This window comes from Malus domestica, chromosome 16, assembly GCF_042453785.1.
Source record: "Malus domestica chromosome 16, GDT2T_hap1".
NCBI classification, from domain to species: Eukaryota; Viridiplantae; Streptophyta; class Magnoliopsida; order Rosales; family Rosaceae; genus Malus; species Malus domestica.
In genome coordinates this window covers 18,087,971-18,114,053 of record NC_091676.1, presented here as the reverse complement: position 1 = coordinate 18,114,053, position 26,083 = coordinate 18,087,971, and the positions used below count along the sequence as shown (strand labels likewise).

General features: G+C 37.6%; 1 protein-coding gene across 1 annotated transcript; it reads right to left on the bottom strand.

The window, feature by feature from the left end:
- Nucleotides 1-10,241: 10,241 nt before the first annotated feature.
- LOC139193031 (uncharacterized) lies at nucleotides 10,242-10,787 on the bottom strand. Its single transcript, XM_070815989.1, has one exon. It carries the CDS (start codon nucleotides 10,785-10,787, stop codon nucleotides 10,242-10,244), a length of 546 nt encoding a protein of 181 aa, XP_070672090.1.
- Nucleotides 10,788-26,083: the final 15,296 nt, after the last annotated feature.

The following is a 26,083-nucleotide window of genomic DNA, read 5'->3' as shown; positions in this document are numbered from 1 at the left end:
AATATTGAAAGAAGGGTTCCGATGGTGGGTTGGAAATGGTGGGAGTATACGGATTGCTACAGACCCATAGATGCCAACCCCACATACCTTCCTTCCCATTTCTCGATCTGTGGATATGCCACAAATGGTTAGGAAGTTGGTGGGCGTTGGTGGTTTATGGAAAAAGGATATAATTGATAGGTGTTTTAATGAAGAAGGGGCCTGTGTTATCTTAAGTATGCCTCTTAGCAAGTTTGGGTGTCCGGATCGACACATTTGGCACTACACACCAAATGGACTTTACTCTGTTAAATCAGGTTATAGGATTGCTCAAAAGATGAATCAGAATGGAGAGATTGGCCGGAAGGGTATGGGACAGTCAGGTGGGGAGCATATTAGGGATCATGTTTGGACGGATTTATGGAAGTTGCAGGTTCGTCCAAAGCCTAGGCATTTTATTTGGAAGAGTTGTAAAAATATACTTGCTATTCGAATGAATTTGCTTCGACGTGAAGTTCGTTTAGAGACAAATTGTCCAATCTGTGGGAACAAGGGAGAAACACAGGTACATCTTTTTTTTAAATACCCGTATGCTCGGGTCTTTTGGTTTGGTTCTCCTTTACAGTTGGATATGGTATCGGTAGAAGGGGACAATTTCCTAGAATGTTAGAAGTGGTTGTGCAGGAAATGTGGTGAGGAAGTGGAGGGGATCCAGCTCATGCGTTGGGTTGTATATGGGTTGTGGAGGATATGGAAGTGTAGAAACCAATGATTTTTGAGATTACTATGGTGGAGCCAAATGTTGCTTTGGAATTATTGCAGCAACATTAGGAAGAGCTTGAAGGGTTAGACCGAGAGCACATACGGCTTGCAAGTCGTTCACGTCAGGTTGGGGGTGAGGAGACTCAGGTGGCATGGGTGAAGCCTTATTTTCAGACAATTAAAGTGAATTGTGATGATTCTTGGTGCAAGCAAACGGGAAGGAGAGGGTATGGGTGGGTTGCTAGAGATTTTGCCGGGATTTTTAAAGGAGCTGGTGGAGTGGGGAAAGTGTTTTGTGAGTCGAGTTTGATGGTGGAAGCAGAGGCAGTGTGCAGGTTTGTCGGCATGTGTGGAAAAAGACTATGGCTTAGTTCAACTTGAGACAGATTCTAAGGTTTTGGTGGACAAGTTAACAAGTGTATCACAACCAGAGGCATCTATGGAGGCTGTCATTTGGGATATTCATCATCTCAAGCAACAATTGAGTTCAGTTAAGTTTCTTTTTACTCCTCGATCCTGTAATGGGGTTGTGCATTTGGTGGCAAGTCATGCCACGCGGCTGAGGGGTTATCATATGTGGGATTTTCTCGAACCAGAATGGTTGTTTAATGCTCTGGCTTTTGATGTGAACATTTCCATTCGTCTTTAATAATATTCTTCTCTTTGGAAAAAAAAAACAATAACTACAAAAATAAAAATAGAGAATGAAAAACAAAATTAATTAAAGCGCAATTAACAAGTTGAATTGGGATTAGGGGCAATCCTCGGCAACGGCGCTAAAAACTTGATGGATATTTAAACTAACCTAAATAATAGATTAGTTTGAACTAAATTAAACTCGGAAGCGCACGAATTAATTATAGTAATATATGCAATTACGAGGTCGATCCCACAGGGATTGCTTTAACACTAATTTAACCAATTAATCACACTAGACTTAATTAAACAAACAAAGGATAGATTGAATTGAATAATCGAGTAATTGGTTAAGACTAAAATTAACAAGAAAAAAAAAGGTGAAGACAGTTGATTTAAATAAACACACACGACACAAGAAAACCTAAGGTCATGAATTCACCAATAACAATCTTATTTACTTTTCCAAGAGCAAACTACTATCCAATTACCATGCCAATGTTAAAGGTTGTTCTTTCTAAGGTATGAATTAATCTGTGGATAGGCATCAATTCTTGTATCTCTATATGATAGTTTTATCCTATTGGTTAGGCATACAATCAAACACATAAAAACCCATTAAGCGTAGAAGAATCATGTCAACCAAGTAGGACTACCTTGATATTGGTCATCCTCACTAGCTTGTCTAATCTTCTTAATCTTAATACCAATAAACCTAATTGATTGGTCATCCTCATAGATTTATCTAAATATCTAGATGCAAAATTCCTAAAGGTGATCAGTCATTAGGAATCCGAATCTAGAATAAATTACACACAAAGATTAAGAATATAACATAACATATGATCGGATAATAATTAACAAAGTACTTCGCAAATATTCATGTCATGGCCTCATCATAAACCTTAGAAAATAACTTAGTCACACATAGAAATAAAAATAAAAGAAAGATAGAACCCGGAGTCCATGGCAAATCACATCCCTAAGCTCTTCTTCACAAATTGCGGCGATGGTGAATGGTAGTATGGTGTGGGGTGATGTCGAGAGGATGCTCTAGAGAGAGCTTAGGACACCTTATGTATACTAGAAAAACCCTAAAAGGTCTGCAAGAAACTCTCCTAAAATAAAACAAACTCCTAAACAATTAATAACGCAAATTAGGAAAGAATCCTTCTTGACTTGGGAATACGTCACCTGTCTTGCATGCCAAATTGGAGTTGATTTATCTTCTAGAAAATTGTGTAAAAATATGAGAAACGTAGCTTTATCTCTTATCTTTCCAAGAATATATCGCACGCTACTATTAAAAATCGGGAAAGCCTTGAAATCATCATTCTCCTATATCTGCTCAGTTCTGACGGGAAAACAACTTCTGCGGGATTGATTTGTAAAACTGGAATAAATATGGCGCCATGGAAAATTATGAAATTCGGAAACAACAAGATTCAGCCTCTTAGCTTCCTTCTCCAATTGGCCTTGCACATAAACTCCTCCGGAAAGTCGAATTATCACCAAAAACGTTCTAAGTGTGCAGATTGGCTGAAATTAAGGAAATGAAGTAATAAGGCTCTTTTATAATCAATTCTTTACATGAAAATATGATAAAGAATGAATCTATGAACAACTTTTTAGAACAGTGCTTGTGAGTGAGAGATCTTAGGTTCGATTCTTGTCAAAGATAAATTTGAACCATATTATTGCTAGCCTATTGTGAGGCTAAGCCCACCAGCTCCCCCTTTAGGGTGAATAATATCATTTGTTAAAAAAAAAAGTTTTTTTTTGAGTGTGATACTTCTCAGCGCACATTCGTGCTTAGGTTCCTGGATAAAAATATCCTGAATTCCGCTTCGAGCGAGCAATTATATTTTGATTCAGCTCTAAAACAGGAATCGGGGAAGAATAAGCTCTTTTGACCAAAATAGAGTTGGTTGAAGATTGCGAAATTGGCGATAATACTGATTTAGTAATTTGGTTGAATAATATTTTAAATTTATTGTTTACAATAGTAATTTATATATTTAGTTTTTCTTGAACTTCTAAACACACATAATATTTCGACCGTAAAAAAACACACATAACATCTTTTGATTACAGCACAAATTCAGTATATTATCAATACCCAAGTATTATTCTTTGTATTCACAAAAAGAAGGAAACAATGCCCGGTAGGCCTAAACCCATTTATTTGGGCTCCACTTATATATGCAGGCACATTAGCCATTTGTAGTGAAATTTAATTTGCTCGTTGAAGATCTAGGGCGTGGTTTAGGAGTGTTGTAAAAACCAATTTTGTTGTTTGACTCGTTCTGTAAGAAAATATTCTTGCTCATAAGCGTTGTACTAATTTTCTTTTATGACTTCTAATTTTCATTTTCGGTCTTTTCTTTTATTACTGCTAAATTTTCATTGTCATCGTTCTCCATCACTATCATGAATGAGGATAGAGAATTGTGCATCAGAATTCTTTTTAGTTGTCAAAAAGTGATTTTAGCTCTTACAGAAACAATTTCACACAAGTAATTGTTAGAAGCACTTGAAATTTACATGCAAACAAAGATCCTTATGAAATATTACACTAAACTTTTCTATAAGAATTTGCTTTCCTTGAAATTGCTTTTTTTTTTTTTTTTCTAAATTATAATTTGTTTCTAAAGAGAAATGAATTTTTTTTCTTATCAAAGAGAATTATTATTTCTTTTATAATTGTATTTGGACACAACATTCTTTTCTTCGCACCAGAAAAAATGGAGGACAAGAGTAGGGAAGGGAATAGGATCTTCTCCGGATCCCGAGGATTCTTCAATCTTAACTGTTCAAAAGAAAATTGAACGGTCAAGAAAATGTTTTGGCGCCATCGGAATAGGAAGAAGCTGTGATGGCAGCAATGGCCACCGCATCATTTGCATCGAATCCCCGGCGATGGTGTTGACGGCGGGAGGGGTTGAGAGGGTGCGGAGGTGGAGGCAAGTTGAGATTGTGGCTTTGCGGACCTGTTCGAGGAAGAAGATGAAGCTGCAATGGCTTCGCTGTTGTGTTGGAGGCAAGGCTTGCAGCCAAACTTCAGGATTTGGAGAGGATCCTTTCCCTTAGAGAAGGACACGCAACCAGTTTTAACAGAGGAAAAACAGACGAAGAGGTAGGTTAGTGTTTACTGTTAAAGAATTGATTAGTTGTGGCATTGATAGATCGTTGCTATATTATTGTCCAAATGCTAATATGACATGTTATGGTATCAATTTTTGTTGTTCGCGTCGTTGTGTGTATTATATACGGGATTGACAAAGACCTTTGTTAGAGTAGTCCCCCCAAATCTTAATTAGAACTAGTATATGCTCACACACTTGTGTGTGGGTGTGAAATTTTTTTATTTTTGTTTTTAAAATTGAAGGAGAGAGTGAAAGAGAAATAATCAAGCATAAGATTGTAAAGGGCTAAAAGAGTTATTGATGCTCAACTCAGTTAAATCTGAGAGAGATAGTAAATTTGTATTTATAGAGATGATTTACATCAATAAGTTACAAATAGTGTTTGATACAAATAACAATTCTATAAATCCCAAAGATAGGAGATAATACAAGAGAGTATATCAAATAACTCTCAGTAGAGGTAACTTGAGTGAAGGAGTCATAGCAAACAATGTTAAGGATATGGATTTGAGACTTATAGTTTATCACGCCCTCGCAAGCTGAACGGACGACAAAGAACGGGAAGCTTGGAAAGAAGGAAACGAAACCGAGTGGAAGACAAACCCCTTGTGAGAAAGTCAGCCACCTGATCTGGAAAAGCAACATAGCCCACAACAATTTCCTTTCGAGTAACCTTTTCACGAACATAATGATAATCAACTTCGACAAGTCGCATTCGTGCTTGATAGACAGGATTGGAAGCCATGACAAGAGCACCTATATTATCACACCATAATTGAGGTGGTGTAAGATAAAGATGAAGATCATGAAATAAGTTTTGAAACCATGACAAAGTAGCGGCAGTATATGCTAGTTAACGATACTTGGCTTCAGTTCTTAAGCGAGAAACGCCGTGTTACTTCTTCGAGCTCTAGGAAATCAAATTAGAACTGAGAAAAATATAGTAGCCTCTTATGGATTGACGATCATTAGGATCACCGACATAATCGGCGTTGGCATAAGCAGTAATAGAAAGAGAACTCGGACGATAGAGCAGGCCATGATCATGAATGCCCTTAAGGTAACGCAAAATGCATTTGACAGCAGCCAAGTGTACTGTTATGGGAGAATGCATAAACTGGCAAACCTGGTTGACGGAGAAAGCAATGTCAGGACAAGTGAAGAGATATTGAAGAGCACTTACAACACTGTGAAACTGTGTGACATCAGAAAGAGGTTCCTCGTCGTGCAAGAAAAGGTGACGGCTAGGAGAAGATGGTGTGTGAATAAGTTTACAATCTGCCATTAGGGCTGGGTTCAGTTCGAAATGGTTAGGTTTTCTGCCAAAACCGAAACCGAATCGAAATTTCGATTCGGTTGAGTTTGATTCTATTTTTTTTCAATTTTTTTCGGTTCGGTTTTGTTTTTTATTTATTTTTTCTTTCCTTTCAATAGCAAAAAAATTCCTAATAAAACATTGTTGTTGATTCAGTTCAAAACGTCACAAATGATAAGGGTTAGTGAATCTTTTATGTCACATCTCGACCTGGGCCTCCACCAATCCCTGGCTCGACTCCACCGTAGAACGATATTGTTCGCTTTGGGCCCCGACCACGCCCTCACAGTGTTGTTTCTGGGAACTCACACGAGAACTTCCCAGTAGGTCACCCATCATGGGATTGCTCTCGCACGAACTTGTTTAACTTCGAAGTTCCGATGGAAACCAATGCCAATAAGCTCCTAAAAGGCCTCGTGCTAGGTAGAGATGGAAAAATATATATAAGGCTTACATGATCCTCACCCCTGGACAATATAGGATCTTACAATCTACCCCCATTAGGGGCCTAAAGTCCTCGTCGGCACACTTTAGGCCAAGGAGTGGCTTTGATACCAAATTGTCACATCCCGGCCCGGGCCCCCACCACATCCCGGGCTCGACTCCACTGTAGCACGATATTGTCCGCTTTGGGCCCCGACCACATCCTCATGGTTTTGTTTCTAGGAACTTATACAAGAACTTCCTAGTGGGTCACCCATCATGGGATTGCTCTCACACGAATTCGCTTAACTTTGGAGTTCCGATGGAACCCGAAGCCAATGAGCTCCCAAAAGGCCTCGTGCTAGGTAGAGATAGGAATATACATATAAGGCTTATAGGATCCTCATCCATGGGCGATGTGGGATCTTACATTCTAGTTGTAGAAAAATTTGCAACGAGGATCTATAATTATTTATGTGAACGAGGTGCTATCCCACAGTTCCCACTTGCATTTCAGAAATGATGCCCAGCAACAACCACTTGAATTCCATGGTTTCCCACAACAATGGAAGAGGTGTGCTTGTAAATTAAAACGAGATCCATCAACTGTCTTTTGAAATGGATGTTTAAACACATGAAAGTAAACATAAATATATCACCTTTCCATAAAATTTGTAGGATTACTACACTGGTTTATTAATTTTTTGCTTTCATGTCAAAATAAATTGCATAATTTATTTATCCTAACACCAATGATTTGTTGGGTTACTAGAAATTAATGGAGAAAATGAATAGACAATATGGAAAACCCCAAAATATGAACAATATGCAAAAACCCAACAAAATAATTAAAAGAAAAACCCATTTTAATTCAGAAAAACCACAATACAAATCATATTTGTTTTGATTTGAAAATTACCTGTGAGAGATCGGAAAATCCAGTTAGAAACTTCTAATTTGAAGGGGGTTCCGATTCGAAAGGGACGAGGGAAAATGATGGTTTGGAAGAAGGAATCCGTGAGAAGGACATAAGAAGACTGGAGAGAGAGTGATTTGGAGGAAGATGGGAAGGGGAGAGAGAGAGACTGAGGAAGAAGGCAGATGAGGGAACAGATAGAGAGTTTGAGAATGGGAGTGAGTCGAGTGACGGCTAGGGTAGGGTTTGTAAACTTAATTTTTTTTTTTATAAAGCATTAAATTTTAGAATCCGTATAAGTAACATATTTGTACAATTATAGCAAACAAAACTAGCAGTCAAGTTTGCTTAAAGCAACTATCCCCAACCTGAAGGGAAGGGGTTCGAATCCTCACACCACTAGGTTTTGAGGATTTATATATGATTTTCATATATTGGTTTGATTTGGTTTCCGAACCTAAAAAACTGAAATTGAACCAATTAGATTTGGTTCGGTTCGGTTTTTTTTTGTCTCGGTTCGATTTTTTGCCCGATTTTTTTTTGGTTTTCAGTTTTTCCAACCCACCCCTATCTGCCATGTTTGTGCATGTGAGAAGGTCCTTGATGTATTTAGCCTAAGCTAAATGAAAGCCAGAAACTGTGCGAGTAACCTTCATACCCAGAAAATAATGGAGGGGCCCAAGATCTTTCATGGAAAATATTAAATGAAGCTGAGCAATTTGTTTTGTAATCTGTGAACTGCTATTGCCAGTAACTAAAATGTCATAATGTAAATCAACAGATAAATAATTGTGGTGCCATCAAAGTAGGTCAATAAAGATGAGTTAGCTTGAGAGGCAACAAACCCGAGTTCCTCGAGATAATTGGAAAAACAATGAAACCATGCTCGTGGAGCATGTTTGAGACCATAAGAGAACATTGTCGTTTGCAAACATGAGTAGGCAATTGCGGATAAACAAAGCCCTAGGGTTAGCGCATATAAACATCTTCAAAGAGAGAACCATGTAAGAACGCATTATGTACGTTCAACTGGCAAATGGACAAATTATAGTGAAAAGAAACATAGAGAATTAATTTGATGATGGCGTGCATAACCACGAGACTGAACGTTTCTGCATAGTCGATGCCCTCCTGTTGGTGGAAGTTGTTAGCAACAAGACGGACTTTGAACCGTTCAATGGACCCATCAGAGTTGAGTTTGATCCTATAGACCCATTTATTTGGAAGAACATTAAGATGTGGTTGAAATGGCACAAGTGTCCAGGTACCAATTCATTGTAATACCGTGAACTTCTCAACCACTGCCCCATGCTACTGTGGACATTTATTAGCCTGTGTAAAACTTGAAGGCTCAACCAAAGTAGTTGTGTCAGGAATTAAGGCATATCGAGGATTTGGTTTTCGAATGCCATCTTTGGCCCTTGTAATCATGGGATGAGATGGAGGAATAGTCATCACAGGCACGGTAGTTGAGGTCCCAATAGTCGTAGGAGAAGGATAAGGATGGGTCGTATAAAGAATAGGAGAGTCTGTGGTATTAGGTGTGTGGAAAGCCGAGATAGGAATAGTAGGTAGGGATTGAGGTGATGTGGCTGGAGGTTGAGTAGTTGGGGTATTGGTGACCGAGATAGGGAGACTAGGTAGAGGTGGAGGTGGGGTAGAGTTATGGGATAAGGTGGTAGCATAGTGTCAAAAGGTAACACGTTTGTGGATGTGGAAGTTTGTGTCTGAGTAAGAAGCATATCCTTGTAAGGAAAACATTTTTCATAAAAAATAACATGGCGAGACATGAAAATTTTGCCCGTGGAGGGATCAAAACAACGATAACCTTGCTAATTTAAAGAATATCCTAGGAAAATACCTTTTTTAGACCGAAATTGAAGTTTATTTTGAATATATGGGCGAAGATATGGAAAACATGCACAACCAAAAACCTTTAAAAAATCATATTGTGGAGGAGTAGAGAATAATTTTTGAAAAGGCGATTCATTGTGCAAAACTTTGGTGGGTAAGCAATTAATCAAATAATTGGCAGCGTGAAAAGCCTTTACCCAAAACATGGTTGGGATTAATGCATGAGCAAGTAGAATAAGGCCAATTTCAACCAACGATGTTTACATTCTGCAAGTCCGTTTTGTTCAGGGTGATAAGGGCATGTAAAGCGATGATGAATGCCTTTAGATGTTAAATAATTTTTAAAAATGTGACTCATATATTCTCCACCTCCATCAGTTTGAAACGATTTTATTTTCCTACTAAACATATTTTCAACTAGTTTATGAAAAGAAACAAAAATATTAAACACGTCAGATTTAAGTTTTAGAGGATATATCCAAGAGTAACGTGAATAATCATCAATAAAAACCACATAATATTTATAACCATCAATCGAGTAAGATGGGGAAGTCCATACATCATAATGAAGTAATTCTAAAGGAAATTTTGAAATTGAACTAGAAAGCGAAAATGGAAGTTTGAGGACAAGAATGACATAGAGCAGAAGTCACAGGACCATGAATAGGCAATTTATTCTTAGCAACTAAAAACTTTAAAATAGAATTAGATGGATAGCCCAGTCTAGAATGCTACACTGTATCCGACACGCGACCACCAAAAAATGCAAAAACGCCATGATGTTGTTTGGATGAAATACTGGAAAAAGATAGAACCTATTCTTACTCTGGCCTTGCAAAAGGATCTTCCCTATGGTGAGATATAAGGTTACTAAACAGTTGTTGTCAATGATAAAATGATTTATAGAAATGACATTGGTTGAGGCATTGGGACAGTATAAAGTATTGGAAAAATTAAAGGTATTTGTGGGAGTGCAAATACTGGAGTGACCAATTTTAGAAATGAGCAAACCCGTGCCTCCAACTACACCATTCAGATGATTAGAGCCATTGTAATCTCGAGGTTCAACTACATGTGCCATGTCATTTGTAATATGGGCATTAGCTCCGGAGTCAAAGAGCCAATTTTGAACTTGGGGAGCAGCCACGGGTGGAGGGTCATGGGCATGAGCAGCAGTGGTAAAAGCTTGAAGTTTGGGAGCGGGAACACGTCATTCGTATGCCATGTTCATACGATTGTAGCAATTAATAGCAGAATGACTAGGCTTGTGGCAGATTTGGCACTGAACACGTCTATTTGGATTAAAGGCATTCCTTTGCTGAGGAGCCGCACCAAGGATGCCATTGTTAGGAGCACAAGCTTCTAGTTGGCGAAACATGCCACGACCACCATGGCCACCATGACTAGCGGCAGCCTGAAAACCATGTCCAGTAGGCTGAAGGCCACGACTAGCCCCGACCTGAAAACCACACCCTTCATGTCCAGTAATGAAGGCAGTAGAAGCAGCATCAACGTGGAAGACATGACTCATTTTCTGTTGACGTTCTGTACTGAGAAGCAAGGCTTCCAAAGCACCATAGGAGATGGCATCTTCTCGAGCTTGAGCAAACGACACTATGCTTTCATACACAGGACCAGCGTTATTGAGAACGATAGCCACTAAATCCAAGTATGAAACAGGAGACCCCGAGAGGGAAAGGGTGTTAGCGAGAGAGTTTACTCGATCCAAAAAAATAAGCAATGGATGAATCACCATGATGAGTGTTTATTAGGTCACTCCGGAGAGCAAATGACAACCAGTGGACGTCAAAGCATAACGCTCGCAAAGAGAAGTCCAAGCGGAGTGAGAACTAGTTTTGCCAATAAAAGAGGCCAAAACTGTGGGGTGAACAGAACTGTTGATCCATGAAAGAATCATGGCATCCTGCTGCATCCAAACTTTAAAGGCTGGGTTCACATCATTAGTGAGATTTCCTGAGGTATCTTTGAGAAACGTCAAACGACATTGACTAGTGCCATCAACAAATGGAACTAGGTTCTTACTACGAAGCAGGGGTAGAATTTATGCCTGCCAAAGGGGATAATTTGTACGATCAAGTTTGATCGTCAAAAAATTGGAGACATTAGGAAGAGCGGAAGTGGGTAGGGCAAAAATAGGATGAGTCTGAGGAGGAAGAGGTTGAGGAGGCCATGTCGAAAAAAAATTGTTGTTGTCGTGAGACTTTCTTAGCTCTTAGATACCATGAAAGAGAAATCAAGCATAAGATTGTAAAAGGCTAAAAGAGTTATTGATACTAAACTCAGTTAAATCTGAGAGAGATAGTAAGTTTGTATTTATAGAGATGATTTACATCAATAAGTTACAAGTAGTGCTTGATACAAATAACAATTCTATAAATCCCAAAGATAGGAGATAATACAAGAGAGCATATCAGATAACTCTCAGCAGAGGTAACTTGAGTGAAGGAGTCACAACAAACAACATTGAGGATATGGATTGGAGACTTATAGTTTATCAGGGAGGAAGAGAGAGAGAACGTGGGAGTGGGGAGAGAAGGAGAGATATTTTTTAAAATTTTTTAAAATTAGAGATGTTAAAATCACTTGTAGCAAAATTTTGTTTTGTGAAACTACGTTGCTGCCCTTACTTTTTTGTTGTGATAGAAGACTAAATAGTCTTTTCACTCTCTTTTAGTTGACAAAGAGGATTGTATTAATATATAGTGTAGATTAAATAGTAATTAGAGAAGTAGTGGAATGAGATATTTGTTATTGGATAATATTTAAATACAGACTAGTGTTTTATGAAACAGTACGATATTCATTGATCAAGAGAAACATACAGAGTTTGAGGATACTAACTAGTGCTAGAATAGAATCAATAATCGGAACCTTCTTCGTGATTTAGGAGTGCAATTTTACTATTGTATTTATTGTAAGATTCCTTCCACATATGGATTATGTCAAGCCCTATATATTTTGTACTCATTGTGAATTATTAATTCAATGAACTATATTTTTACAACTATGTACTCCAAGTTTATTTTATTTTATTTATTTATTTTAAAAAAATGGATTCACTAGTGCTTTTGTCACGGCAATCCATTTTTTCAACGGCAGGATGACTCACAGAGACTTTTGAGCATTTTTTACCACCATCGTGTAATTCACTAGTGCCATTAATCAGATCCAAACCGTGCTAGTATAATACTTCTTAAAATAGCGATTTTGTATTGTGGTCCAATGATATTTCGACCTTCTTATACCGTGTCTAAGTTTTTGAGTTTTAGACGTATGATTTTGTCGAACGGTGACCCTACATGCTTAACACCTCTCAGTAATCAGTATAGAAGATCCCCACTGAACATAGGTGCACATGATTGGGCTTGCAAGCCCAACCATTTCCGTAATGAATTTGGTCCTCTGATTTTGATATTTGAGTAGTCCCATAAGGACTGCTTCGGCGCAGATGACTAAATACACATTTTACTCGCAAGATTTTTAGCAGGTTTCAAAACTGTCTACGATTAGAGGGAAAAGAAACGAGGCCGATTTCAGAAACTTAATTAGTTGTTTCTAGGATTAGAGAAAAATTGTTATAAGAAGATCAAAACAAGCAAACTGGCTTACAAACTTCTGAAAAACAAAAAAAAGTAGTATTAAACATTTTCCCTATATAACTTTTCTGTCTTTCAACTCTTTCCTTTAACCAACCCATTCCATCCTTTTACATCTAAGTTGCCGTTCAATATATATAGCATTTGAATGACCTAGTTACCCTATAATTAACAGCTTCTTTTGGTCCTCAAAATAAGGGTTTTCAATACGATCCATTTTTTATACCAAAATCGGGGGTTTTAGCTTTTATTTGTAAATCCTCACTTTGGAAGTTTTGAGCGAAAGACTTTCAAATTTCAAGATATTTAAGTAAAATAAAGAAGAAATGAATTACAAATAGATAGACGAAAGAGATAAGAAATGCACAACATGTGCATTACTAATGTATGTAACAGAAATTTGCAAATGACTACTTGAAAGAAGTCATTTATAGATCCTTCTTACACATGCATCTTTGTAATGCTCATGTGGTCAACTTTTAATCCCTTCTACTTAACTTTGTGTGATCCATTTCTTCCTCATATTTTATAAACCCCTTGGAATTTGGAAGTTCCTCATCAAAACATGAGGCTAAGTTTGAAGAATTTTCAAGTATAAAGGGATTGATGCCAAGTAAATAAGAATGGATTACAAAATGTTAAATACGAGAAATTAAAAATGCACCATTTGAGCCACTTAGTACTACGGTTTGGTGGTATTTCTCTTCACTTGTAAGTGAGAGGTCTTAGGTTTGAATCTCGTGGATGGCGAATTCAATACCAAATTAGGTTGTCCATTGTGTGGCTTAGCCAAACTCTCCCCTCCCCTTAGTGTAAAATATATCGTTGTACTAAACAAAATTGCACCATTTGAGCATCACAAAAGCATGTGGGCAAGATTTGCAGGTTTTCATACTTCGAATGAGTCATTTCAAATCTTTCATGCATGCCTTTGTTATGTTCATATTGTACATTTTTAATCCTCTTTCATGATACGTTATGATCCATGACTTACTAACTAGGTCTCAATTCGTTAAGACTGACGAATTCCTCACCATACATAATCTTACACTATGTTTGGATTAGAGAAAAAACTTGGAATTTTGACAAAAATTTGAATATATAAATTGACATGCACCAATTTCCTTGGAAATAAACTTGGAATTTGAGACCTCCAATTTCCTTGAATTCATAAATATAGAAATTTAAAACATCCACTTGGAAATAAACTTGGAATTTGAGACCTCCAATTTCCTTGAATTCATAAATATAGAAATTTAAAACATCCACTTGGAAATAAACTTGGAATTTGAAACCTCCAATGTGACAACCCGTCCCTAGTTCTATGATTTTATAAATTTTAAAAATATGAATTTACGAGAATGCCCTAGAGGCGAGGGTATTGACTTTTGTCAACCAATTTATAGTGAGACGTATGAAATATTCCTTTATCGTACTCCAAAAGTACTCGACAGTGTGAACACATAAATGCAAGCAAAATTGAAATCGAAACTACAATGGAGGTTTTACGGAACTAAAAATTTGAAAGTACTTTTGTAAAGATTACTGTTTATTATTTTATATATTTCTCATAATTATTATATTATTATTTTTAAATTATTTTTGTGAGATTTGAAGGTAGTGAGAGTATCAGGAAGGAGCAGAATCAGAGCAGAGGAAAGAGATGAGGGCATTGGCTGCCCAATCAAGAAAGAAGGGGGAAGACCAATCAAAGTAGAGAGGGAAGTGAGGAACCAATCAAGGGGGGGATCAGGGAGGGAAAGGAAAGCGACGAGTGGCTCCCAAACCAAACCTCCATCCCCTTGACCCATATACCCAAAACCCGACCTACGGTGCCACTAGTTTCGAAGCATTTTTCTGTGGTTTTCCAGTAAATTAAGACTCCTCATCACTTGGAATCATCCTAGGATCCTTCCCTCTACCCTTTTTCCATCAAAACCCGAACCATTTTGGCTCTTATTTCATGAAGATTTAACCATGGACTTCGTGAGTAACCTGGCGGCAATCCACCCATTTCTGAAACACTTACCTTCAATCACCACCACCAAAACACTTCTCTGGAGGTCAGTAACAAAGCTCAAATGGTTTTAGGAGCAGTGGTGTTACGGATTGATCGAATTGAAGAACACCCAAATTCTAGGGTTCAGACAAGTTCGTGGTAATTTGAAGTTTTTCCCAGCCAAATTGGACTTGGCCATAGGTATGAAACTTGCTATACTCGTTGAGATCTTCATTCCAGTAAATTTTGAGAATTTTTAGAAATAGTTTATTTTTCCGGCGAGTTGGGGCGGCAGACTGCCGAGTGCGGCGACGCGTGGGTTGAGGCACCCTTTACCTTCCTAGGCTAAATTTGATACTCCAATTCTATATGTGAAGTCTGATTGATGAAATCTCATTGCTTGAACATAGTTTTGATAGAGACCGCCACTTGATTTAAATTTGATACCCCAATTCTATATGTGAAGTCTGATTGATGAAATCTCATTGCTTGAACATAGTTTTGATAGAGACCGCCACTTGATCCTTATATGAATTGACGATCAAACTGTTGGATCGTCACCAAACTTTAATACGTTATAGTACGAAATATTTGAAGATATTAGAAAGTTACAGATCGGGAATCCACAATGAATCTTCCTGAATTGGATTTGTAAGATCCTAAAATAAAACGTTGACTGCCACTTGAATTTGCAATTAACGGAGATTCAACAGTTGGATCGTAATGAAACTTTAGTATGATATTCTAGAAGCATAATGTGGATATTTGGAAGTTACATATTAGAAATCCAAGCTGCAGATTACATAGGGTTATGGACCCTACCATCGACCTTTGACCGACGGTTAACTTTTGATCAACGGGTTTCAAATCATTCTAGAAAGTCCTTGGCGGCAATCCACCCATTTCTGAAACACTTACCTTCAATCACCACCACCAAAACACTTCTTTGGAGGTCAGTAACAAAGCTGAAATAATTTTAAAAGTGGTGGTGTTACGGATTGATCGAATTGAAGAACACCTAAATTTTAGGATGCTGGCAAGTTCGTGGCGATTTGAAGTTTTTCCTGGCCAAATTCGACTTGGCCACAGGTATGAAACTTGCTCTACTAATTGAGATCTTCATTCCTCTAAATTTTGAGAATTTTTAGAAATAGTTGATTTTTCCGGTGAGTCGAGGCGGCAGACTGCTGAGTGCGGTGGCGTGTGGGCTGAGGCATCCTTGACCTTCCTAGGCTAAATTTGATACCCCAATTCTATATGTGAAGTCCAATTGATGAAATTTCATCGCTTGAACATAGTTTTGATAGAGACCGCCACTTGATCCTTATATGAATTGACGATCAGATTGTTGGATCGTCACCAAACTTTAATACGTTATAGTACATAATATTTGAGGATATTAGAAAGTTACGGATCCGGAATTCACACACGGATCTTCCCGAATTGGATTTGTAAGCTCGTAACATGAAACATTGACCGCTACTTGAATTTGCAATTAACGGAGATCCAACCGTTAGATCGTAATGAAACTTTAGTATGATATTCTAGAAGCATACTGTGAATCTTTGGAAGTTATGGATTAGAAATCCAAGTTGCAGATTACGTAGGGCTATGGACCCTACCATCGACCTTTGACAGACGGTTAACTTTTGGTCAATGGGTTTCAAATCATTCTCGAACGTCCTTGGGGGATGTGTTTTATGTAAGTTATGTGTTCTATTGATAAGAATTTTGAGACGTGATTTGATAATTGTTCTAGGAGCCGATCGTTCGTGACACCTCGATATTCATGCTAGGGAGTTGTAGTGCGAACTCCAGGTGAGTGGTTCTTTTTCTTTTTATAGTATATATATATATGATTGATAGTTTCCGCAATGCTTTTGAATTGATTTATGCATTTCATGCCATGATTAAATTATGTTATGTGAAATTTGCATTGTGATGAAATGCCAAAATGATTCTACGGGATGTGCAGGTAAGTTCAGATAATCTTATTATATTGGTTACAATCATTGAATCATTATGGCATGCATATATTCATGTAGTGCTCATCATTGTTGCACCCATGTGTTAGTGCTTCCGCTTCGAGCGAGGGCCAGCCTTTACGTGAGTGTTCACCTCCCGCGCCGCACGCTCGCCTTGGATCCAAGTTAGGTGCTAGCCTGTCATACAGGTTGCATTAGGCAACTCTAACTCATAGGTGATCCCGTATAGCATTATCTTCACGTGATCATAGCGCTAGAGCATATATTATTACACCTAGCATGTCGTACAGGTCACATTAGGTGACTCCGACTCGTGTGCTAGTATAGATTGATGAGCCATAGGTGTAGTCGTACAGGTCACATTAGGTGACTTCGACTTGCGTGCTAGTATAAAATATTGAGCACATGATTATATTTATATTGCTGATGAGATACCTTGTTGAGGCATACTTCTGGATTCACTGTGAGCATGCATTTGATTTCATACTTGTACATAGTATGATTTTCTGGAAACTATACATGTTTTCAAAACGTTTTCATTAAACTTTATTTTTAGGCCCACTCACCCTTGTTTTTCACCCCTCCATGTTTTGGCTGCTGATCGTTTGTATCGAAGATGATTCTTGGCAAATCTTAGTGTAGGTGGCTACCGCTGAAGGTATAATCCTTATCCACTCTACTGTACTTTACTTATGCTCTGATGTCACATGTGAAATGAGTTCAATCCCGCTCACTAGTGAACTCTTATATTTAGACACTTTTTTAAATTTATTCATATTTTCCACATTACTACACTATGGCTTCATCACTTTCTAGGTATCGGCCAGCACAACTCGATTCAGAGTCCTAGTGGACATTTCGGATCAGGATGTCAGTTTGGTATCAGAGCATAAGTTTGGGCAATATTACGTTCATCACACGCGTGATGTAAGCATTTTCGATTCTTGAGCCTAATTTTTTATTCTTGCCACCTCGTTGAGTACGAAATATGTGTTAACTTTTTCTCTAATTTTTGAGTGACATAGATGACTTATCGACATTCTAGAACATTGTCTTGGTGGACACCTCTAGAATTAAGCAACGAGCCTCCTTACCAAGGAAATATGTGGATTTGAGACAAGTTGATGGCCCTGAAGTTAGGTTACTATACCGATAGTTGTGCATCACGGAGGATTTACCCACCAATTCCACACTACCATCTAGTCATTTCTACCAACCCTTTCTAGAATGGAAGCTAAGAATAGTTTTGATCCCTTGGCAGTATCCATTAATATACCTCCTATCAGAATTCCTATGAGGTTTTACTTTCATCAAAATTTCTAGAAATGTCTCTAGTGACAAGGTGGTGCTAAAGGGGTAACACTTGACGTAAGTACATCAGGGGGGCAATCACTTTTATTCCCTGATAGCACTAATCTTTCCAAATGCACTAGTGATCATTCCGGATCTTCAGGAGGAAGATCGACTTCCGTTTAAGTCTGTCCTAAAGTAGATTGTTAGAAAATTCTTTTTCCGGCTTTAGGACGTTCCAACCAACGCTAGTTTCCTAAGTTTCTTTTGGTGATGTACTCGTCATTTCGACGAGCATAGGCACAGGTGTACGAGTTGTTATACCTATGGTCAATAGAAATCCCCGAAGTAGTAAGTATTTTCCCTAGAATTAATGAAACCACCTCACCAAACCAATTCCTTACCAATCGTCCAAAACCAACTATCCAAGAAAGCTCTAGCCTATAATCAGCCTATGGTGGTGCTATTAATTGACGATATTGTTTGATATCCAAGGACTGTCGGCCAGCATTCAGACAGTATGATTTCTGATATCGGACACATGTACTAGTATATGGGGGTGATACCTATACGCCAGAATGCTAGTTCACGATTTCAGAGTAGCGAACAATATAAAAAAATATCATATGTGCGTTAATTAGTGGCGCAACTAATAAGCCAATTAATAATTATTACCTGAGCCAAAGTAACTTAGGTTCAAGCTTTGTATTAGGATGGTAAACGAATGGTTGTTTTTACCTTATAAACCATCTAGGTAAACAAAACTTCTTTCACTAGCCACCTCTCGATCACTTCCATAGGTAGACAGTGGAATTGAAGTACGAGATGATATCTCACTGTTAGAGTGATTTGAGTGTCAAGAAAACTATGAAGACCTTTTAGTTCGTGTCGTAGAGTTGGTTAATAGTATAATATGTTTTGAAGATGTATACCTTTGGCGTCATTTCTCAAAATTTTACTTGGGATGCCACTGAATGCGAGAAGTAGAATACACCATCGATCCGCCTTGTTAACACCACATTTATTCTCCCTATTTCTTATCGAACAACTCCTACATCATTAAGAGAACTTAGTTACAAAGTTTACCAATTAGGAATTTACTAAACACTTTATCTTGGGAACCTCAAACTTATCCGCGAAGGTGAAAGACTAAATCTTAGGATCGTATCTAGATTTTAGCAACTTAATTAGGTGACGATTAAAACCATTAACCCATACTTCGAATTAGTGGTCTACCCGACCACCTTTGGAACTTGAGTTTTCTCCTGTAACTTGTTGAATCCGTTGTAGTCTTACGGGCTACTTTTCCATCTACTTCAGCAACGAGACCAAATTCTCTAAACCTAGACAATCAGCTTTATACCAAATTTCTCAAACGTTAGTTTTGTTTAGATTGGTTCTTTTCTCGAGAGACATGATATCTGTAGATGAAAGTCCTTTCTTTTTCCAAAATGTTTGTAGCGGAAGAAAGTGGAAACTCTCATAAAGTGTTGTGAAATTCGAGATATCTTCAATCTTGTCGATTTATCGACAATTTGTTAAGCGATCTTTCAATTATAGTGTCTTTCCCTCACTTACGACCAAGGAAAGTTAGTTTAGTTGTGATGTTGAATATGAATAAAGTTTCTGACAACTGAATTGTTGTCTCATTTCACCTTCATTTTACACCTTTTGAGGATAATGATCATTTTGGAAATCCACGATGACGTATTCTTTGGATGTTTCGACTGTGCAGAGGCAACATAACAGAGTATCATTTATATTTTCCAACGGTTAGAACCGTTCGAAATGAACCATCATATATGACGTAAAGTCAACAGTTGTCATTTTCATTTGGAAACCAAATGGTATTTCTCGGTGGAGAAACATGTCCAGTACATTTATTAATCTTAAACTTCTCAAATACACCTCCTTTTAGAAAGAGCTAAACTTCTAATAGCGGCAGTGGAAGAACTAAATCAACTTCTACGACTGTACTATCATGTATCATCCCGGTTGTGCAAAAAGACATAAGTACCCTTGAAATACTTTCAGCCTATCCTATTCCATTTTATTTAGAATCCACGAGCATTGGTTTGACGTTACTTACAAATCATCAAGAAATCATTCGAATGGTTATAATCACTTTTTGTATCTGAATAAAGTTACGAAATATCATCATACACTCTCGTTATGACGTATCTTGTACATGTGGAGATTATGATGATGTTTCGATGGTTATAGATCGACTTGATTAGTCAACTCACTTATGTTGGTCCAGAAGGACCACATTTTTTACCACTTGGTAAAATTCCTCATTCTCAAAATTATCAGATTCTCGGGCACTTAGATCAGCGTCTACTCTTATGGGGATTCAATATTCACTTCTTTGTGTTGGAAGGTATTCTAGTCAATCTTGGGTCCGTGTCTACCCTACTACACTTTGTATTATTCTTGAAACAGAAAAACCGTCTAAAGGAGTTGCTCGAACATTGACATCTAGTTGTGATCATTAATTTCTTAATCACCCAACAAATACTTTGCAAAATGAATTTTAACCGTTAGTGATTGAATGTTCCAAAAACTACCAAGGTAGCGAGGTGTTATGCATTAATCCCAGTACCTTATATTCTAGATTTGTTTCTTTTAGCATTTTCGATGCGGTTTTTCACTAAATTCAAGAGGGAAATTCAATATAAAGTTGCTCGCTAAGACATCGTGAACTACATTGTTTGACTACTTGGTGTGCATATCACGATTGCATCTCTATGTGGCACGTGTTTTATTTCCAAGTCCTGGGAAGCCTTTCTGAAGGTTATGAGTACTAAGTTTTGTTTAGTACCACATTTTCACCCTTAAGCTAATGATTAGTCTGAAACGAGCTACTCAGACCTTAGTGGACGTGTTGCATTTTGTTTGTCTTACAATTAGCATGGTTACAACATACAATTATCTTTATTTTAGTTGCTTGTAACCACGGTTACAAGTTTTGGTTTGGGTATGGCACTGTAGAGATGTAGTGTGGAGATTTAAGCATAATACATGATTGACAGAACATTATTGTGAATAGGTATTTGAATAATCGAGATTACAAGATGAAAAAATTTATGATATTGACGATGTTGCCCGAGAGGGCAGTGCATGAACGCGGTTAATGCTTTGATCAAACGATGTATGTGTATTTTCCAAATGAGAGGCAAGATGGTAATATTGTACCCTTGGGAATTTGTTACTTACTTATCAAGACAACAGTGAGTTGTTGGTATTACGGGTTGTAGACCCTAATATTAAGAACTTAATTGTTGAACTCGTTAAGCAAGTGAACATCTAGGTTCGTCTACGTTTAGTTGTTTATTTATTTTTGGGCTTAACCCAATGCTATATATCTATTTTTTGACTTGATGTTTTCGTAAAGGATTTTATACTGTAGCATTGTATTGAAGGAGAATGAAAGCTTGAGTTTGGAGGCATGAAAGAGGGATCAATGCAATCGACCGTGACAGAATGACATTCTCTTTTATGCAACGGCTCTAGCTTGATTTCTTCTTTATGTATTTTCTATCCATCTTTGAGTATTTTATGTATACCAACTTATTTCAAATTTCGGGGACGAAATTTTTTTAACGTGGGTAGATTGTGACAACCTGTCCCTAGTTTTAGGATTTTATAAATTTTTGACAACCTGTCCCTAGTTTTACGATTTTATAAATTTTAAAAATGTGAATTTATGAGAATGCCCTAGAGGCGGGGGTATTGACTTTCGTCGACCAATGTATAATGAGACGTATGAAATATTCCTTTACCGAACTCCAGAAGTATTCAACGGTGCTAACGCATAGATGCAAGCAGAATTGAAATCTTAACTACGACGGAGGTTTTACGGAACTAAAAATCCGAAAAGTACTTTTGTAAAGACTACTATTTATTATTTTATATATTTCTCATAATTATTATATTATTTTTTTTAAAATTATTTTTGTGAGATTTGAGGGTAGTGAGAGTATCAGGAATGAGGGGAATCAGAGCAGATGAAAATGATGAGGGCATTGGTTGCCCAATCAGTAAAGAATGGGGAAGACCTATCGGAGTAGAGAGGGAAGTGAGGAACCAATCCAGGGGGAGATCAGGGAGGGAAGGGAGCAAGGTGAGTGGCTCCCAACCTAGACCTCTATCCCCTTAACCCGCATACCCAAAACCAGACCAACGACGCCATTGGTTTCAAAGTATTTTCTGGTAGTTCTCCGATAAATTAAGACTCCTCATCACTTCGAATCATCCTAAAAATCCTTCCCTCTACCCTTTTTCCTTCCAAACCCAGGTCAATTTGGATCCTATTTCGTGACGATCGAACCATGGACTTTGTGGGTCACTCGGCAACAATCCACCCATTTCTAAAACACATACCTTAAATCACCACTATCAAAACACTTCTCTGGAGGTCAGGAACAAAACCCAGGGTTCATGGTGATTTGAAGCTTTTCCCAGCCAAATTGGACTTGGCCACAGGTATGAAAATTGCCCTACTCGTTGAGATCTTCATTCATGTAAGAGTTGAGAATTTTTAGAAATAGTTGATTTTTCCGACGAGTCGGGACGGCAGCCCTCTGTGTGCGGCGGTGCATGAGCTGAGGCACCCTTGACCTTCCTAGGCTAAATTTAATACCCCAATTCTATATGTGAAGTCCGATTGATGAAATCTCATCATTTGTACATAGTTTTGATATAGACCACCACTTGATCCTTATATGAATTGATGATCCGACCTTTACATCGTCACCAAACTTTAATACGTTATAGTACGTAATATTTAAGGATATGAGAAACTTACGGATAGAGAATCTGATGTATGGATCTTCCGAATTAGATTTGTAAGCTCGTAAAATAAAACGTTGACCGCCACTTGAATTTGCAATTGACAGAGATCTAACCGTTGGATCGTAATGCAACTTTAGTATGATGTTCTAGAAGCATAATGTGGATCTTTGGAAGTTATGGATAGGAAGTCCGAGGTGCGGATTTTTCGGATCGAGTTACATAGCGTTATGGACCCTACTGCCGACCTTTGACCGACGGTTGACTTTTGATTAATGGGTTTCAAATCATTCTAGAACGTCCTTGGGGGATATGTTTTATATAAGTTACATGTTCTATCGATAAGAATTCTGAGATGTGATTTGATAATTGCTCTAGGCGCCAATTGTTCGTGACGCCTCGATATTCATGCTAGGGAGTTGTAGCGCGGACTCATGGTGGGTGGGTCTTTTTCGTTTTATAGTATATATATATGATTGATAGTTTCCACAATGCTTTTGAGTTGATTTATGCATTTCATGCCATGATTAAATTATGTTATGTGAAATGTTGCACTGTGGTTAAATGCGAAAATGATCCTAGGGGATGCACATGTAAGTTCGGGTAAGCTTATTATATTGGTTACTGTTTGTATCATACTTGTCCAATCCCGAAACTACTGAGCACCGGTCAACGTTATACCGTCAAGGACCCAGAAGAGTTTCCCTCCAACCAGGAGGCCAATCACAGTGCAACACGTGTCGACATTAGAAGCCAATCATAGCGCGACACGTGTCAACATCAGAAGCCAATCACAACACGACATGTGTCAATGTCAGAATGAAACTAGAAACTCTCTTTTATAAATAGAGATCATTCTCTCACAATATTTTCTAATGTCATTTGTACTAAATCATTCACTAGCACTCACTAAAAGAGAGTTTGAACCTATGTACTTGTGTAAGCCCTTCCCAATTAATGAGAACTCCTCTACTCCATGGACGTAGCCAATCTGGGTGAACCACGTACATCTTGTGTTTGCTTCTCTGTCCTTATCCATTTACATACTTATCCACACTAGTGACCGGAGCAATTTAGCGAAGGTCACAAACTTAACATTTTCTGTTGTACCAAAGTCCCCATTGATTTTGTGCATCAACAGTTACAATCATTAAATCATTATGGCATGCATATATTCATGTAGTGCTCATCATTGCTGCACCCCAATATTAGGGCTCTCGCCTTAGGCCAGGGCCAGCCTTCACGTGATTGTTCACTTCCCGCACCGCACTCTCGCCTTGGATCCAAGTTAGGTTTACAAGTTGCATTAGGCGACTCCGACTCGTAGGTGACCGCGTATAGCGCTAGCTTCATGTGATCGTAGCACTAGAGCGTATATAATTACACCTAGCTTGTCGTACAGGTCACATTAGGTGACTCCGACTCATGCGCTAGCATAGATTGATGATCCATAGGTGCAATTGTACAGGTCACATTAGGTGACTCTAACTTGCGTGCTAGTATAGATTATTGAGCAAATGATTATATTTATATTGCTGATGAGATACCATGTTGAGGCATACTTCTAGATTTACTGTTAGCATGCATTTGATTTCATACTTATATATAGTATGATTTTCTGGAAACTTTTTTGGAAACTATACATGTTTTACGGCGACGGGTTACAACGTTTTCAAAATGTTTTTATTAAAACTTTATTTTCAGGCCCACTCACCCTTGTTTTTTGCCCCTCCAGGTTTTAGTTGCTGAACATTTGTATCGAAAAGGATTCCTGGCGAATCTCAATGTAGGTGGCTACCTATGAGGGTATAATCCTTATCCACTCTACTGTACTTTACTTATGCTCTGACGTCACGTGTGAAATGGTTCATTCCCGCTCGCCAACGCACTCTTATATTTAGATACTTTTAGGTTTAAATTTATTCACATTTTCCACATCGCTACACTTTATGGCTTCGTCACTTTCCAAGTGTCGCCTAACACAGCTCAATTCGGAGTCCTAGTGAACATTCCAGGTCGGGGTGTGTCATCCAATTTCTAAATTTAAATTCCATGTAAATAGGTGTTATTCTAAATTTCTATAAGTGAGTCTAAAAATAAAAATTTCGTATTTAAATTCTCTTGTTCTTTTAGGTTAATCAAATAAGAAAATTCATAAATTCTAAAAAATAAAATTCCGTCATTTCTATTTTCTTCATTTTGAAAATTTTTAGTAATCTTAAATGTAATCGTTCAGGAAATAGCGGCCGGGTTTGTTTCCTTCCCGATCATTCGATTCTAGTTTTAAATTTTATTATACTAAACCAACCTGTCAAAAATATTTGTTTTCCATGTAAAAGATGAATCATGGGGCTGCCAAAATGTCAGATCCAAGAAAATCCATTTATAATGTGAAAGAGAGAGAACCCATAGACTTGTGATTTGCATTATCTTGAAAAGATAAGTGATACATAATTATTGGCCTAAATCAAATGTTAGTGATCCCATAAAATTCAATGACATATAGTAATCAACAATGTTCTAAAAAATGGTCTAGGCAGCTCCTAGGTGTTGGGCGCTGTTGAGCTGAGACGTTTTCTTGCAAATTAGTTGGAAAAATCGGATGGGCTCTAGGCGAGGCTAGGCGGAGCTAGGCGGTTTTTTTTTTTAATGAAATTAAAAAATAAAATAAAAAGAATCCTATCTAAGTCTAAGTGGTTTAAAATTGTGAACTTGTTATATATGCGTCATCTTACAATACTACTCACTATGATTATATGGCATATATGCTTAATGTGTTTTTAAATTTTGGACTTGTTGGATACTCTTTTTGCATTTTATCATTTTTTTATTATTTTATCCATGGATTTCATACAAGTATAATTTTTTGTAAGTGTCAATATGCACTTATTTACAAGATATACAATAAATTTACCTAAATCCGCCTAAGCCGCTTAGGCGCTAGGCACTAGACCACCGCCCGACTAACGCCTAACGTTTTTTAGAACCTTGGTAATCAACATACAGACGACACTTACGAGCAATTTCTACTGTATAATTACATATATGTATAACTAATTACCATATCCCCAATAATGGAACACCTTCTGAAAAAAAAATTAATGGAACACCAACCACGTTCACTTAACAGCCTACATTCACAAGTCAGATTCAGATACACATATTGTATTAGCGGAATTTATAATTAAACAAATGGAGTATAAATAAAGGCCATGGATGAAAGCCCCCATCGACATGCACATGGCCTTGTTCCCTTCCCTCACTTGCCTCAGAGAAAAAAAATATTACAAGATCAATACAAATATACAATACCTTATATTATTGATTTGAACACATGAAGGGAAATTGATCATAAAATTAATCAAGAATC

What these genes read in the sequence shown, in the direction of transcription:
- LOC139193031 (XM_070815989.1), bottom strand. Translation starts at nt 10,787, where the DNA reads ATGGTGATTCATCCATTGCTTATTTTTTTGGATCGAGTAAACTCTCTC.